This window comes from Castor canadensis, chromosome 11, assembly GCF_047511655.1.
Source record: "Castor canadensis chromosome 11, mCasCan1.hap1v2, whole genome shotgun sequence".
NCBI lineage: Eukaryota > Metazoa > Chordata > Mammalia > Rodentia > Castoridae > Castor > Castor canadensis.
This window is the reverse complement of record NC_133396.1, coordinates 83,331,009-83,349,030: the sequence shown is the minus strand read 5'-3', so window position 1 is coordinate 83,349,030 and position 18,022 is coordinate 83,331,009. Positions and strand designations below refer to the sequence as shown.

The window sequence follows — 18,022 nt, the reverse complement described above, 5'->3', positions numbered from 1 at the left end:
TCTGGTTGAATATTTTAAAATTTTAATTACTACTTATTTAAAATAGCTTTTTTAAATGATGCATAGTAACTCATGATTTTTCTAAACTTAGTCATATGATGAATTCATTAAGAAAACTGAAGCTGAGCTTAGCCGAGATTTGGAAACATCACCAACAGCCAAACCTCAGATTAAAACACTCGCCTCAGTTTCTGAAAAACCCAAGATCAAGCCCCTTCCGCTACACAGGTAGGAATTTTTGACAACTTATCTATATTCTGCCCTGTTTGAGAAAGAATAAGGAAAGAATACTAAAAATCTTTAGTAGATGTTATCTTTCATTAACTGAAATTATAGAGGTAAAAATATCTTACATATTCTTAACTTCACTAAAGTAAAAGCATGTATGGCAAATACAAATTAAATTTATAGTAAGGTACAGATTTTTAAAATGTGTTTTTAATCTTGCAGTCTGGTGAGTATAATGAAAATAGTACTCTCCTGCATTGCTGATAGTAACGTCATAGTTGGTATAGATCTTTTGCAAAACAGTTTGGCAATGTTTATAATTAAAAAAATAATCCATAACCTTAAAAACGAAATAAGGGCTGGGGGCATAGCTCAAGTGGTACAGTGCTTATTTACCAATCATGAAGCCCTGAGTTCAAACCCCAATACCATCAAAAAAGAAAAAAAAAATTAAATACTTAACCTTTGCCCCATAATCCCACTTCTGGAAAAATAGCTTGATAAGATATGGGGTGCCAAAAATCTATTTGCTTAGATATGTTTTATCCTTTATCTTTATGAAACATTAAAAACTCTTTATTTCCAAAAATTAAATAAATCACATTAAATTATTTTTCTGTTCAGTCAATAGAATATTATGCAGCCAGTAAGCAAATTTAGATGATTTATATCATACGACTAGTTCATATGACTTATAGCCCTGTTAAAGTTAATACCTAATTAAGATACTTGTTACAAGTTTTATAAGTTAACTTAGAAAAATGTTAACTTAGAACACAGTAAGCATTATGTATTACTTGCTATTATTTTTTATTAGATTATCTAGGGAAACATTAAAAAGATAAAAGTTTAAGTAATATCATACCCAACTATCCAAAAATAGCAAATCTCAACAATTAGATATATTTCCTTTAAGATTTTCTTCTTAGATTTTGTTTGTATTTTTTGTGACTTATGCATTTTTCCATTATATTATAAACTGTAAGTTTTACCTTAATTTCTTCATAATCTATTAAATGGCTTCATAGTTTTCTTAATCAGACTACTCAAAAATGTTAAATAGGTTACCATGGTACCCATGGATACCAAGGGTCTGTTGTATATAGCTCATGGCATGGCAAAGGGAGTGCTTAGCTTGCCTGAGGCCTCGTGGTTCAATCCCCAACACATACACACAAAAGATTTTAATCGGAGAGTGAGAGTCAGATTTGTGTTTATAGAAATCTTTCTAACCATAATATGGAGAAAAGATTAAAAGAAAGGAGTGTGCTGAGAAGCCCAGTCAGGCCTGAAATAAACAACAGTAATAAGAATAGAAAATGAGAGATACATTTTAGGAATATTTAAGAAACAGTCTTGTCTCATTAAAAGTATTAGGTAAAAAAGCAGGGGAAATCTGGGGTGACCAGGTTTTTTCCTCTTAGGTAGTTGATTGGATCAAGGCTCCATTAACCTAAAAGCAGGTAGTTTTTTTGTGAGAAACTTACAATTTTACCTTTAAATGCTAACTTTGAGATGCCGTAATTCTTATAAGTGGAGTTGTTCAGGAAAGTTGCCAAGGTTAGAAATGTTGGCATGATCAACATATGCATAGTGGGTAAAGCAAGAAGCTGTGCATTCAGAGACAATAAAAAGAAACCAAATATTAAATATGATAAAATAGCAACATTTAAGTGTAATATAAAGAGTTAAAAAGTGAAAGCCAAATATTATGGCCTAGCAAATGAAGAGGAAGAGCCAAGAAAATGAAGATAATGAATGTAATCCTTCCTGTTAACTGTAAAGAATAAGAAAGGAATGAGGCTATAGCTCAGTAGTAGAGTACTTTCTGGAAGAGAAGAGGTAAGGAGGGAGGGCAAGAGAAAGAGAGAGACAGAGAAACAAAGAGGACAAATAGTATGGGGTGAAGGAATGAGGAATTAAAGCTGTGGGGGGGAGTTTTGGAGGTTTTTGTTTTTGAGGCCTGAGGCACATATATAAACTGAGGGAAGAATAATCTCTAGACGAAAGGTTTAAGATTGTAGACAAGCGAATACATAATTGAGGCATATCATCCATGAAGCTGTGAGCAGTTGGCTATCAGCAAGTGACAGGCTGCAGACAGGAATGGCAGTTGGCATGACTATGACTATAGATCAATTTGTAGCTAGAAAGGTTGAAGATAAGAAAGTACATACCTGATGACCTCTATCATCAGAGGCAAGATCATCTATTAAGAACGATAAAGGCCAGAAATAGGCTTGATGAGATGAGTGTCACCAGTTGTAATCCCTTCTGTAGAGAAGAGGAAAGAAGTAGTTGTCTAAGAGTGTCTTCTTTTTGTTGCCAGTTATTGTAATATCACCAGTATATTTATTTTGGCTTATGAATTTTTTCACTTCAGATCTGAAACAGTGAAAAACTGGAAATCCCTAACAGAGTCAGAACGTTCTAGAGGATCTTTGGAGTCTATTGCTGAACATGTTGGTATGTAACTAGAAAAAAATATTAAGTTGTATCTATATAGTCCAAGGATTTGTGTAAAGGCCTACAGAATTCTACTTCTACAACTTTTTAATTAAAATTAAATTTCTTAGAATATTTAACATTTTATGTTACTTTTATTTCTTGCTGTGTTGCCGTCTTGTCTCAAATTCCTGGACTCAAGTGATTATCTCCCATCTCAGCTTCCCAAGTACTAGAACTGCAGGCACTCAACTCCACCCCTCCATTCCACCCCCGATAGTTTTAAATCACAAATTTTTTTATTGTCCCAAATTTGTGATATAGAGGTAAGGTATGAGATCACATGGCCAAGTATATATCAACATCTCTAAATTCCTCCTTAGCTAGGTTTTTTATCTGATTATGTGAAAAAATGGTATGTACGTTTATTTCTATTAAAGAATTATTGAAAATAAGGTGTAATTCAATGAGGAAATAAAACTGAGGCACAAAAAAAGCCTGCCTGGCATCAATGACAAAATAGAAATTTGAACTAAAAGAACTTAATTCTTATTTTTTAACTCATTATATCATACTTTTTCCTTATTTTGCAAATTTAGTTATTAAGAAGAAATAGGTCGTCTTTTTTTCTATTTACTTATTTTACATTTGAGAATCTGCAGGAAAATCCAAGCATATAGAAGAATAAATAGAAGTATATTTATCCCTCCCTGCTTGATTTCCTGTTTGAAGAATATCTGTAATCTCCATCATACAATTCTGCTTTTCCCTGATTTGAGAGTGATCAGACAAAGCAATACAAATCATATATAAGTTTAGCTCCATGTTTCTTTACTTCATAAAGAAAGCACTTAAGATACTACTTTAATCTTTAAAATTTTTTTAATATTCTATTCATTATTGGTACAGTATATTTTCTTAAAAACTTACATATGTGGTAAGCAGACAGGTCATATTTATTGACCAGTAGTTTTATTCACTGTGTGTGGCTTTCATTTAAATTTCAGTCCTAGAATTGAAAGATTAAATGATTTTGATGTGGTAATTTTTTATTTTTAGGTACTTCATTGTCAGGTTCTGAGAGATCAGTATCAGAAAAGTCTTTATCTGCATATGCAAAGAGAATGATTGAGTTGGACAGTCGAACAGAAGAACATTTACAGACTACATATTCAGTTCTCAGATCATCTAGGAAAACCCAGGCAGAATCTGGAGATTCTCTAGAAAATGTACCTTCATTACTTCTTCTCAAGGAGTTAAATGCCCCTAATCAAATTTTTGATTTGCCAGATGCTAAGATCAAAGAATCAACTCAAAAATCAGAAATACAAGAAACAGAATATACAAAACTGGAGAAGAGTGAGATTGAAGATGCCTATTCTAAACAATCTGGGCAGTCTGATGTCTTACTGAAATTAGATCTGAAGCATGCAGACTCACCTGAGATTCTTTCAAAGAAAGATCTTCCACTTGATTCTGTAGATGTTCAAACAGATTTGGTTAGATTAGCCATTGAAAATCTTCATCAAAAAGAGGAAATGTTGAAAGATACACAGGCACAGCGAGATGCAGATCATAGTCAAGACAACCAGTCAGGAAATGACATTCATAAACAGAAAAATGAGGACAGCGACTTGTCCTTGTCAGAACATCTTTTTGCTCCTAAAAAGTTGTCATACTCTGAAGATTTTGAAGCATCTTCTTTCAAGAAAAAAAATTCAGCTGAATTGTATAAAGATGACTCTGAGGTGTCATCTTTGTTGTCACTCAGGAAGGATTCTCAGTCTTACAGAGATGAGTTACAGTCTATAAAGAGCACTAGAAGTAGAGCCAGTGGATTTGGTAGTGATGATGAGATCAGTGAGTGCCTAAGTGAGAAGAGCCTTTCCATTCACAGCAATGTCCATTCTGAAAAACTGCTAGAACTCAAGTCCCCTACTGAGCTGATGAAAAGTAAGGAGCGCAGTGATGTGGAACATGAACTGGGAGTTACTGAATCCCTTCCCTTGGCTAAAGTTTCTGTTGCAGATGAGTTACTTGATTTCCACATTGGTGATAGGGTGTTGATTGGCAATGTTCAGCCAGGAACTCTTCGATTCAAAGGCGAGACTAGTTTTGCTAAAGGGTTTTGGGCTGGAGTAGAGTTGGATAAACCTGAAGGAAATAACAATGGGACATACAATGGCATTGTATATTTTGTGTGCAAAGAGAAGCATGGTATTTTTGCACCTCCTCAAAAAATATCTCACATTGTAGAAACCTTTGATGACTATGTAGACATAAATGAAGATGAAGACTCTTCTTCAGATGAACAGTATGAATTCTATAATCAAGAGCAAAAAGATACAGATGGTCTAAAAGATAGAGAAAAAGATGCAGTTGAATATTTTTGTGAGAAACTTCTACCTAGCATGCATGATACAGAAGCCTCAGTGGATAGAAATAGAAGCCTTAAAATAGAAACAGACAACATACAAGACATTTCTGGGGTCCTTGAAGCCTGTGTTCACCAGCAGTCTCCAGTGGAGTCACTCATTTCATCAGAGGAAAACAAAGATCTTGTTTCTGGTGCCATAGAAAAGGTTTCCATTGCTGCAGATGATGATACTTTAGACAATACTTTTTCTGAAGAATTGAAGAAACCACAACAGCTTACAGAAAGGGAAGAGAGTCTATTCTCTGAAATTTTGGAAAAGCCTTCTACCCCACTTCTGGATCTTTTAACAAGAGAAAAAAAACAATTAGAAGCTCAGTTGAGGTCATCACTAAATGAGGAAGAAAAGTCCAGGCAACAAGCAGAAGTAGTCACCTTACTGACAGACAGTTTACTAAAAGTCTTTGTGAAAGACACAGTCAATCAACTACAACAAATCAAGAAAGTTAGGAATGAGAAAATTGAGCTTAGCAATCAGGAGTTTCTTAATGATGACCAAAAGGAAGTACCAGCCAAAGACCTTTCCCAAAATCTTGAGGAACAATCACGTACTATTCCAAGTTGCTTTTTAAGGTCTGAATTGGAAGATGAAAAAGAAGAGATTTCTTCACCAGACATGTGTCCCAGACCTGTAAGTATGTCATTTAGAAAAAATGTCAGTTTACCTTGCCTACGTAGTATATTTTAATTCAGTGGCTCCAGGTAGGTTTGGGGTTTTGATCACTGTGCTAGTTTTAAAGGCCTTGTAGTTATTTGTCTGTCTGAAGTGCAATTGTCCTCTATTATGTCATGAGTAGTCACTATGGGAGTTGTCACAAACACTGACAAGTTTATGAGAACTGGAACATCTTTTTAAATGGCTGGGTTTACAGCCCTTGTGTGCTGTCCACCAATTTGATCCGTTTATAGATTCACTTAAATAGTTATTCTATGGAGCATTCCAGTGGTAGCTTTTCAGCTCTTTTTTGCCTGTGAAATTACTTGTTCACCTGTCTACTTAGTCATAGCTGCCCTGCAGAGGTTACCAGTTGTGATATTGATTCTGATAAAACTGAAATATATCTACTATGACATATACTCAGGCATCAGCTTATTTAGGTTGCCCAGGGACAGTTGAGCAAAAGTAATGATTTTGAGTAACTTGAGCTAGATAATCACCAAAGGTGAGAATTTTCATTTCCCATTTCCATGACCCATTGACAGTCAGAAATGGAATGATAGGATACAAAAAAAGGAAAAAAGCAAACTAACCAATAAAAATTTTGTTATAAAAATTGAATGATTATGTAAACTTAATAGTAGAAATGGTAATTTTTCTTGTTCATTTGTAGCCATATTATTTTAGTTTTCCCCAGATAAATATTAAATATATAAATAATACATATGCTTTGTCTTTTAAAAAAAAGTGTTTAATGTGAGCTCACTAAATGGGTCCCTATTTGAATGGTTCTGTTTCTACAGGAGAGCCCTGTGTTCGGTGCCAGTGGGCAGGAGGAGCTTGCTAAGAGACTTGCTGAACTCGAGATCAGCCGGGAGTTCCTGAGCACATTTGGAGATGATCAAGACTGGTTTGATGAAGATTTTGGTTTGAGTTCTTCTCACAAGATCCAAAAAAATAAGGCTGAAGAAACAATTGTACCTTTAATGGCAGAACCTAAAAGAGTACCCCAAAAGCCATGTGAGACATTATTGGTAGTCCCACATACTGCAGAGGAAGTAGAAATTCTTGTACATAATGCAGCAGAAGAACTTTGGAAATGGAAAGAATTAGGCCATGACCTTCATAGCATCAGTATTTCCACAAAACTGCTTGGCTGTGCCAGTAAGGGTCTAGACATAGAAAGCACTAGTAAAAGGGTCTACAAACAGGTACGTAGCATAAAAGGATGATTTTCACTTTTAAGCTTCTTCCCCATTGTCTGAAATTTGGATTCTCAGTCATTTGTTTGTTTGATTATTCTCTTTCAAGGCGGTTTTTGACTTAACAAAAGAGATTTTTGAGGAAATATTTGCTGAGGATCCCAACTTGAATCAACCTGTCTGGATGAAGCCATGTAGAATCAACTCTAGTTATTTCCGACGGGTGAAAAACCCAAATAACCTTGATGAAATCAAGGTAAGCTGCAAACTATAATTTGTCTCCCTTTTTGATTTCCTGTTCATTTGCACAGATCCATAAATGTCATAAAAGTAGGTTCTCTTTTGTGTTATTCATCTTTATTCAGAGTCTGTCCCATAATGGGTTTTCAGTAAACATGTGCAGTGGGGGGATAGGGGTGCGAGCTTGTATACATGTGACAGTCATATGTTGTATACATGTGTTGATGAGACTTAATGAAAATTTTCAAAACACCCAGCAACTTACAGGAATTTTAGGTGTGATTTTTTTGAAATTTAGAAACAGGTATAATAATATTCCAGAAGTACACATGAAAACATGCCACATATGTTTTCATATGTGTTTACATATGTCTTTTCAACATGTAAGCCCTAGACACATGGTATTACTTTCTCACTTTGATAGTAAGGGCTTCAAATTGGTAATGTGGCTTTGAAATGTGTATAGGATCTTAACATGACATATAAAAATGTGTTGCCATCTAAGCACCTTTGAAAAGATAAAGTGCCTAGAATCAATAAGGACTACAAAATTTGAAGTCACATTGGTGGCAGTCTCTTCTGCCTAGTAACACATTTCCATATCTCAGAAAAGGTTATTTTTATTTGTTTTTTAACAGGGTCTTGGTATATGTAGCCCAGGCTGGCCTTGAACTTGCCATCCTTTTGCCTTAGCCTCTTGGGTGCTGGAACTGTATGAGCCACCGTGCCCAGCTACAAAAGTTTTATTTCCGAAGCAGTGCTTCTCAAACTTTAATGTGCATTTAAATCATCTGAGGATCTAGTTAAAGTGGAGATTTTTATTTCAGTAAGTCTGCAATAGGTCTGAGGTTCTGCGTTTCTTTTATTTTTCTATCATTATTGTACTGGGGGTACATTGTGACGTTTATAAAAGTTCTTACAATATGTGATGGTTGAATTTACTCCCTCCATCATTTTCCTTTATCTCCCCCTTTCCCCCCACCCTGAGATTCTGCATTTCTAACAAGCTCTGCTGCTGCTGTTGCTGGTCCCAGCACTGTTTTTGAGTAGGAGGGTTTAAGAGGTTTTCCAAACTTAACTTGATCATAGAAAACCTTTTAAAAAAAAAAAAAGAGTATTTTATACTGACAGTACACCAGTGGCTATTTATGACATGTAATGTAAGTGCTTACATCAGGGTTTGGCAAACTATGGAGTGTGGGCCAAATCCAGTGCATCGACTTTTTATAAATAAAGTTTTGTTGACCCACAGCCACACCCATTTGTTTATATATTGCCTATGGGTGCTTTCCTGCTACAGCCATGGAATTGGTTAGATAAAGTCCATGTGGCCCACAAAGCCTGAAATAGTTATAATTTGATCCTTTTCAGAAGAAGTTTGCCATCCTGTGGCTTAAAGTAAGTAGTTTTTTTCAAAACACTTGCATATTCAATTCCTTCCAACCTTTCACAGTTGATAAATCCTCAAATGCATTGTGTGTCTGTAGAAAAGGAGTAGCGGGGTTTGGGGGCACATTGGTTGAGAATCCTCTCAGATGATTCTGATTCATCAGCAGGTCCCTTCCCCAAATGAGAACATTGTTTTTTTAATGGGAACACCTTCAAAAGTAATAAAACAGATTATTTTATTAATAACATAGAATAAGTTGAAATAAGACAAGGCGCCTAATACGCCAGCAGCATCAAACTGCATGCATCAACACAGCATCCTATAGATGCTTCCCAGTAATTTTAATATTGAAGTAGTATTTTGTAAAGTTCTTTTTAAGGGTAATGGTTCAGATGTTGTTACCATGCTTCTCAAACTGAAGTGTTCATTAACATGTTCAAATCTTGGTGCTTCAAAATAAACTCTCTCAGACAAAGGCTTATGCTTTTCTCACGTGACATTGCTCCCAAATATTTCTTTGGGATTTTTCAAGTTCAGAGATTTATTTTATGCTTTCTTTAGTAGTTTTTCAGCTTAAAATTAGCTAATGGTAGTTCTTCACTAAAGGAAACTAAAATGTTTTTTCTTTGCACATTCATCAATGGGTTTTACTTTTATATATTGTGTAAAACCAAAAAATTTAAGTGAATAAAATTTGAACATTTGGGATGCTTTTCCCTTCAAGTTACTTAATGAAAGTGGAAGACTTTTATATGATTTTTTTAATTAGAAATACTGTATTCTTAGCCTAAGTCTGTTTATTGTATTATAAACACATAAACCTCAGGAACTTTGTTGTTTGTATATTTATTCCTTTTATTTCTACAGAACTTCATAGCAACTGAAGTACTCAAATTGTTCAGTCTTAAAAAGGAGTCAAACTACAAAACAGATTGGCAGAAAATGATGAAATTTGGAAGAAAGAAAAGAGATCGAGTGGATCATATCCTGGTCAGTGTACACACAAAACTATTTTTATTTATCAGAATGTACATAGATTTTAAAACAGAAAAGGATATAATTGATCTTAAGTCTTTGAGATTAAAATCTTAAAGCCTTCATCTACTCCTCAGTTTTAGAAATAACATTCTTTTTGTATTTGGTAGATGAATCTTTTATTTAACAGTGTTTTGCAGAGAACTTGAGAAATCAAAATTTGAGTGGAAGTGCAGTTTTAAGGTAGTGAACTGAAAAGATACCAATGTGGATTCCCAAACCAGACTGCCTGAGTTTAAATCTTGTTCTGTTATTTGGTCTGCCACTTGGATGAATTTATTTAACCTTTCTGTGCCTCATTTCTCTTATGCAAAATGAAGATGATAATAAGTACCAACTTGATTGAATTACTAAGAAGACTAAATATTTATCATCACACTGAGAAATATATCATTAGGTAATTTGATTGTTATACAAATATAGAATGTCCTTACACAGACCTAGATGATATAGGTCAGTCATTTGACATGGCCTCTTGATGTCATCTAGAGACAAGGTAGACATGATGGATGAGGTTGTTGCTGGAGTCACAGCATACTATTTCATAGTAAATTGTTGTAAGTAAAAGTACACTCTAAAATAATAATAAAAAGCACAGTGTAAGATAGCATGCAGTAACATTCATTCATCATCATTCTCAAGTGGTGAGATGGCCTCACTGCAGTCCCACACAGGACTGCAGTGCAGCTATAGCATCATAGGAGATGGGAATATATTTCAGCTCCATATGGTCTTATGGGACCACCATAATATGGATGCCCTGTCATCGACCAAAATGTCTTTACACGGTATGTGGCTTTGTGTATAAAGCACATAGAACAGTTCCCCATGCATAACTCAGTAAATATTAGCTGTTACCATTTCATCATTATTATCCAGAAGCTTAGCCGGATAAGATTTATTTGGTTTGTGGTATATTTCTGTAACCTTAAAAACATATTTGTCAAAAATGAAAAGAAAAAATTGCTTTGTATCCTTTATTCCTTTAAAAAAAAAAAAAAGAATGTTAAACCAGCATTGTGGCACACACACCTATAATACCAGCTATGCAGGAAGTGGAGATAGAAGACTCAAGAGTTGGAGGTTGACCCAGGCAATTAAGGAGACCCTATCTCAGAAATGTAAAAACAAAAGGGCTGAGGGCATGACTCAAGGTAGAGTGCTTGTTCAATCCCCAGTACTAGGAGGAAAAAGAGGTACTAATTTTGTGGTGTCTGAATGGTAAGCAAAACAAACATAAATCATGCCTTTGCATTTCCAGATTACTGGCAGATACTACCCCATAATATATAATTTACACAAATGTGTTATCCCAAATTAAGCAAGAAAAATCAAACAGGGGCCAGGTACCGGCGGCTCACACATATAATCCTACCTACGTGGGAGGCTGAGATTGAAAGGATCGAGGCTGAAGGCCAGCCAGAGCAAATAGTTCAAGAGACCCCCATCTCTAAAATAACCAGAGCAAAATGGACTGGAGGTATGGCTCAAATAGTAGAGTGCCTACTTTGCAAGGGCGAAGTTCAAATCCCAGTCTCCCCCCTCCCCACACAAAAATCAAACAGGGAACTGTTGTAAAAAACATAAAACAGGATCTAATGAAGCCAACTTTCCTGAGGAAGTGAGATTTGAACTCAGACCTTAAAGATGAGTAAAAATTTCTATCTTACTGAGCTCTGTAGAGTAGAAGAGAAGAATCATTCAGGAAGAGCAAACCACATGTGCAAAGACCCTGAAAAGGGAAGGTGCATGAGTTTGACCTGAAATGTCAGTGTAGCTAGAGATTCAGAGAGGAGGTAGCATAGGATAAACTGGAAGACAGAGTCTTTATTTTGCAGTACTTTTTAAACATGGTTAAAGATTTTGGATTAAAAGTAAGAAGTTTAAGGAAGAGAAATTAAAAGATTAGCATTGCACTTTTAAAAAGTCATGGAAGAGGCCATGTGTAGTGGTTCACACCTATAACCCCGCTACTTAGAAGGCAGAGATGGGAAAATCAAAGTTCAAGGCCAGCCCAGGGAAAAAGTTATTTGAGACCCTACCTCAAAGTACAAGCTGGGTGTGGTAGAACAAACCTGTAGTCCCAGCTACATAGGAGGCAGAGGTACAAGGATTGCAGTCAAGACTGGCCTGGGCAAAAACCACACGTGTTCTTTGCTCATTTTTTAATTAGGTTATTTGTTTTCTTGATTTGAGTTGTTTGAGCTCCTTAAATATTTTAGATTTTGACCCCTTATCAGATGGATGGTTTGCAAATGCTTTCTCCCATTCTGTGTGTCATCTCTTGAGTTTGTTAATCATTTCCTATGCAGTTTTTAGTTTGATACAATCCCATTTCTTTATTTTTGCTTTGTGCTTTAGGATCATATCCAAAAACTTGTTGCCAGACCAATCTGGAGTTTCTTCCCCTCTGTGTTCTTCTACTAGTCTCAGGTTTTATGTTTAAATCTTTAATCCATTTTGAGGGGTTTTTTAATATGTTACGATAATAAGGGCCCATTTGTATTCTTCTGCATGTGGATACCCAATTTTTCCAACATCGTTTATTGAAGAGACTGTCCTTTCCCAATGTATGTTCTTGACAGCTTTGTCAAAACTCAGTTGACCATCAATTCTTAATATACACCCCTACAAAAGAATAATAATCTGTTGCGCATAAGTGTGTATGTTTATTTCTAGGCTTTCTATCATGTTCCACTGGTCATTGTGTTTATTTTTATGCCAGTAACTTGCTATTTTTAATAGTTTTTTGTGTAGAGATAAAACCTATATATAATTACATTTTTTTTGTGGTACTGTGGTTTAAACCTCAGGGCTTTGTGCTTGTGAGGCAGGTGCTGTACTGCTTGAGCCCTACCTCTGTCCCTTTGTGCTCTAGTTATTTTGGAGATAGGGTCTTTCTTTTTGTTTAGGCTTGTCTAGACCATAATCCTCCTATTTTATGCTTCCCGCCATAACTGGGATGACAGTTATGGGATGGGACCGTGCAAACTTTTTGCCCAAGCTGGCCTTGGACCTCGATCCTTCCAGTCTTAGCCTCCCAAGTAGCTAGGATTACAGCCATGAGCCATTGGTACCTAGTTTATAATCTACTTCAAAGTCAGGCGATGTGATGTCTCCATCTCTGTTCTTTTATGCTCAGGATTATTTTGGCTACTTGAAGTCTTGTGGTTCTATAAGAATTATTTTTTTCTATTTCTGTGAAAAAATGACAATGGAATTTTAATAGAGATGCATTGAAACTGTAGATTTCTTTGGCAATACTGTGGACATTTTTACAATATTAGTTCTTCCAGGCCATGAATATGGAATATCTTTCCATTTATTTGTGTTTTCTTTCATTTTTTTCTTCAGTGTTTTATAGTTTGGTTGTTTTGTAATTGGGATTGTTTTCTGGATTTCATTTTTGGATAGCTTGTTATTAATATATAGAAGTGCTCCTGATTCTTGTATGATGAGTTTGTGTACTGTAACTTATGAGTTCTAACAGTTTATGAGTTTATGAGTTCTAACAGTTTTTCTATAGATAAGATCATGCCATCAGCAAAAAGAGACAATTTTACTTTTTCCTTTCCTATTAAGATGCCTTTTATTTGTTTCCTGCCTAATTGCTGTGGTTAGGATTTCTGTTACTTTGTGTGCTTTTGTTTTGTTTTAAAAAAAAAAAGGAATGAGTAGTGAATATCCTTGTCTTATCCCTGATCTTAGAAGGAAAGCTGTCAACTTTTTGCTACTAAGAATGATGTTAGCTGTGGTTTTGTCACCTATGGCCTTTACTTTGCCAAGGTACATTCCCTCCATAGCTAATCTGTTGAGAGTTTTTCTCATGAAAAGGTGTTGAATTTTGTCAGATGGTTTTTCTGTATCTGCATTTTTTTGACATGATTGTTATTTTTACCCTTCACTTTTGCTAGTGTGGTATATCACATTAATGGATTTTCATATATTAAACCATCCTTTCATCACAGGATAAATCCCACTTAATCATGGTACATGATTCTTTCATCAAGCTGAATCTTAATTGCCCTTTTGACATGCAAATTATTATGACAAACTTTTCATATGAACAGTTGCTTCTTTCAGATTAAGAAATGTATATTTTGACCGTTGCTTGGGCAGGGAAGGTTCCTTATCAGTCTGACTGTACATATGTCTTTCAGCATTATTTTAGGTGAGTAAAATATAAAGAATAAATGGAAAGAAATCTTTCTTTCAGCTCTAGTTTCATTCACTGCCCCTTTTTCTCTTCACAAATGAAAGCATTGATTAGTTACATCTCACAGTAGTTAAGAGTTTGAACTGATTTTAGAAGTGCATTTTCAAAGTATATATGGCATGGAATGAGTAACAAGTAACTAAGCCATCTTCTATATATTCTTCATATAGAGTTGCCTTCTATAGGTAGAATTGAACTTAAAATGACAGATCTGCTTATGAAACTACCTAGCTAATGATTGGATTTCCTTCACAACCTATGATCTGGGAAGATACTCAACAAGTTCTGGATTTCTCCTTATCATTGATAAATTCCTTCTCATATTAAGCGAAAAAAACAATTATGGTTTTCACATAATTACAGTTTGCTCCTACAGCTTTGGGACTTTACATAACAATTTTCATTCTTCTATACCCTTTTGAAGCAACTATCATGTTTCTTCATGAGTCTTTTTTCTCCCTATTAAACCTTGATATTTTCTTCTAATGTCTGCTGTGGTTTTGAGTCCCTTCGACATCAGCTCTAGGTTTGTTAGTGTCCCTATTTAAATACAGTGCTCAGAATTGGCCATATGATGCCTCATGTATTAACTTGGTTAGCACAGTCATACAGTCGCCTTTTTTCTACATAGTGTGCTTTGATTGGTGCAGTTTATGGCCTCCTTTCTTTTGTTTATTTTCAATATATCATACTCACAGAAGCTTAGCAAACCACAAGACCAAAATCCCAACCTGTACTTTTTAAATTTCTTTAAAATCCTATCACAGAACAGAGTTTTATTTCTTCATCTTGCTAAATTTGGCCCATCCTTGCAGGCTACCACTGCATTTTTAAATTCTTTCTTTGTAAATAGTTATTATGTTTCCTAGCTTTGTATCATCTCTAAAATTGATACTACCTTCCATCTAGGTGATTGTTAAAAACCATGCCCAACACCAGTGACTCGCACCTGTAGTCCTAGCTACTAAGGAGGGAGAGATCAGGAGGATCATGGTTTGAAGTAAGCCTGGGCAAATAGTTCGCAAGAGCCTATCTCGAAAATACCCAAGACAAAGAAATAGCTGGTGGTGTGGCTGAAGTGGTACAATGCCTGCCTAGCAAGAGTGAGGCCCTTAGTTCAAACCCCAGTACCACCAAAAAAAAAAAAAAACTGGCCAGAGCCAACATTCTTTCAGCATTCACTAAAAATATGCATGTATTTATATAACACCTCCTATTTGCACTGTCTTAGTCACTAGGAAATTGCAAACAATTCTTTAGGAGCTCACAGCCTATTGGGAGAATAATGCACAGAATACAGTTCAGTGTCAAACTGAATAGGAGAAGAGGGACAAGCTCTCGAGTCTTCCAGGCAGAACCTTCCTTCCAGGTTGATAGCTGTCCTTCAGTCAGAAAAGTACAAATCCACCTAACTAACCTATCTCCGTTTCCCCACCTTGTTCACAAGGACATAGAGAAAAGACCCTGGTGTGTCTGCCTGTTGAAATCAGGCCATATTTTACTTTCCACTTTCTCTAGTTCGCCAGCCTACTTACCCAATCATAAAAAGCAGAAAAGAAGAAAGTTACTGTTAGTCTGAATTTTGAATCTAATTTAATTATTTTGATTGTTAATTTGATTATATACTTCATACAAACACATACATCTGCAAGAATATATGTATAATGGAATATAGTAGACTCTGAAGAGGAAAAAAATAGAGGCAGATTTTTTTTTTTTCATTTTTCTTTTATTATTCATATGTGCATACAAGGCTTGGTTTATTTCTCCCCCCTGACCCCACCCCCTCCCTTACCACCCACTCCACCCCCTCCCGCTCCCCCCCCTCAATACCCAGCAGAAACTATTTTGCCCTTATCTCTAATTTTGTTGTAGAGAGAGTATAAGCAATAATAGGAAGGAACAAGGGGTTTTGCTGGTTGAGATAAGGATAGCTATACAGGGCATTGACTCACATTGATTTCCTGTGCGTGGGTGTTACCTTCTAGGTTAATTGTTTTTAATCTAACCTTTTCTCTAGTTCCTGGTCTCCTTTTCCTATTGGCCTCAGTTGCTTTAAGGTATCTGCTTTAGTTTCTCTGCATTAAGGGCAACAAATGCTAGCTAGTTTTTTAGGTGTCTTACCTATCCTCACCCCTCCCTTGTGTGCTCTCGCTTTTATCATGTGCTCATAGTCCAATCCCCTTGTTGTGTTTGCCCTTGATCTAATGTCCACATATGAGGGAGAACATACGATTTTTGGTCTTTTGAGCCAGGCTAACCTCACTCAGAATGATGTTCTCCAATTCCATCCATTTACCAGCGAATGATAACATTTCGTTCTTCTTCATGGCTGCATAAAATTCCATTGTGTATAGATACCACATTTTCTTAATCCATTCGTCAGTGCTGGGGCATCTTGGCTGTTTCCATAACTTGGCTATTGTGAATAGTGCCGCAATAAACATGGATGTGCAGGTGCCTCTGGAGTAACAGTCTTTTGGGTATATCCCCAAGAGTGGTATTGCTGGATCAAATGGTAGATCGATGTCCAGCTTTTTAAGTAGCCTCCAAATTTTTTTCCAGAGTGGTTGTACTAGTCTACATTCCCACCAACAGTGTAAGAGGGTTCCTTTTTCCCCGCATCCTCGCCAACACCTGTTGTTGGTGGTGTTGCTGATGATGGCTATTCTAACAGGGGTGAGGTGGAATCTTAGTGTGGTTTTAATTTGCATTTCCTTTATTGCTAGAGATGGTGAGCATTTTTCCATGTGTTTTCTGGCCATTTGAATTTCTTCTTTTGAGAAAGTTCTGTTTAGTTCACCTGCCCATTTCTTTATTGGTTCATTAGTTTTGGGAGAATTTAGTTTTTTAAGTTCCCTGTATATTCTGGTTATCAGTCCTTTGTCTGATGTATAGTTGGCAAATATTTTCTCCCACTCTGTGGGTGTTCTCTTCAGTTTAGAGACCATTTCTTTTGATGAACAGAAGCTTTTTAGTTTTATGAGGTCCCATTTATCTATGCTATCTCTTAGTTGCTGTGCTGCTGGGTTTTCATTGAGAAAGTTCTTACCTATACCTACTAACTCCAGAGTATTTCCTACTCTTTCTTGTATCAACTTAAGAGTTTGGGGTCTGATATTCAGATCCTTGATCCATTTTGAGTTAATCTTGGTATAGGGTGATATACATGGATCTAGTTTCAGTTTTTTGCAGACTGCTAACCAGTTTTCCCAGCAGTTTTTGTTGAAGAGGCTGCTATTTCTCCATCGTATATTTTTAGCTCCTTTGTCAAAGATAAGTTGCTTATAGTTGTGTGGCTTCATATCTGGATCCTCTATTCTGTTCCACTGGTCTTCATGTCTGTTTTTGTGCCAGTACCATGCTGTTTTTATTATTATTGCTTTGTAATATAGTTTGAAGTCAGGTATTGTGATACCTCCTGCATTGTTCTTTTGACTGAGTATTGCCTTGGCTATTCGTGGCCTCTTGTGTTTCCATATAAATTTAACAGTAGATTTTTCAATCTCTTTGATGAATGTCATTGGAATTTTGATGGGAATTGCATTAAACATGTAGATTACTTTTGGGAGTATAGACATTTTTACTATGTTGATTCTACCAATCCATGAGCATGGGAGATCTCTCCACTTTCTATAGTCTTCCTCAATCTCTTTCTTCAGAAGTGTATAGTTTTCCTTGTAGAGGTCTTTCACATCTTTTCTTAGGTTTACACCTAGGTATTTGATTTTTTTTGAGGCTATTGTAAATGGAATTGTTTTCATACATTCTTTTTCCGTTTGCTCATTGTTAGTGTATAGAAATGCTAACGATTTTTCTATGTTGATTTTATATCCTGCTACCTTGCTATAGCTATTGATGATGTCTAGAAGCTTCTGAGTAGAGTTTTTTGGGTCTTTAAGGTATAGGATCATGTCGTCTGCAAATAGGGATATTTTGACAGTTTCTTTACCTATTTGTATTCCTTTTATTCCTTCTTCTTGCCTAATTGCTCTGGCTAGGAATTCCAGTACTATGTTGAATAGGAGTGGAGATAGTGGGCATCCTTGTCTGGTTCCTGATTTTAGAGGGAATGGTTTTAATTTTTCTCCGTTAAGTATAATGCTGGCTGTAGGTTTGTCATATATAGCTTTTATAATGTTGAGGAACTTTCCTTCTATTCCTAGTTTTCTTA

General features: G+C 35.8%; 1 protein-coding gene across 7 annotated transcripts in view; it reads left to right on the top strand.

The window, feature by feature from the left end:
• Cep350 (centrosomal protein 350) overlaps positions 1-18,022 on the top strand; it is a 168,055-nt gene that overhangs the window by 139,416 nt on the left and 10,617 nt on the right. For all 7 annotated transcript variants that reach the window (XM_074047329.1, XM_074047325.1, XM_074047327.1 and 4 more), the window contains 6 exons: positions 92-228; positions 2,612-2,694; positions 3,733-5,738; positions 6,569-6,976; positions 7,077-7,223; positions 9,465-9,587. In XM_074047329.1, the coding sequence (XP_073903430.1) occupies positions 92-228; positions 2,612-2,694; positions 3,733-5,738; positions 6,569-6,976; positions 7,077-7,223; positions 9,465-9,587 (2,904 nt within the window). The remainder of the gene's footprint in view (positions 1-91; positions 229-2,611; positions 2,695-3,732; positions 5,739-6,568; positions 6,977-7,076; positions 7,224-9,464; positions 9,588-18,022) is intronic.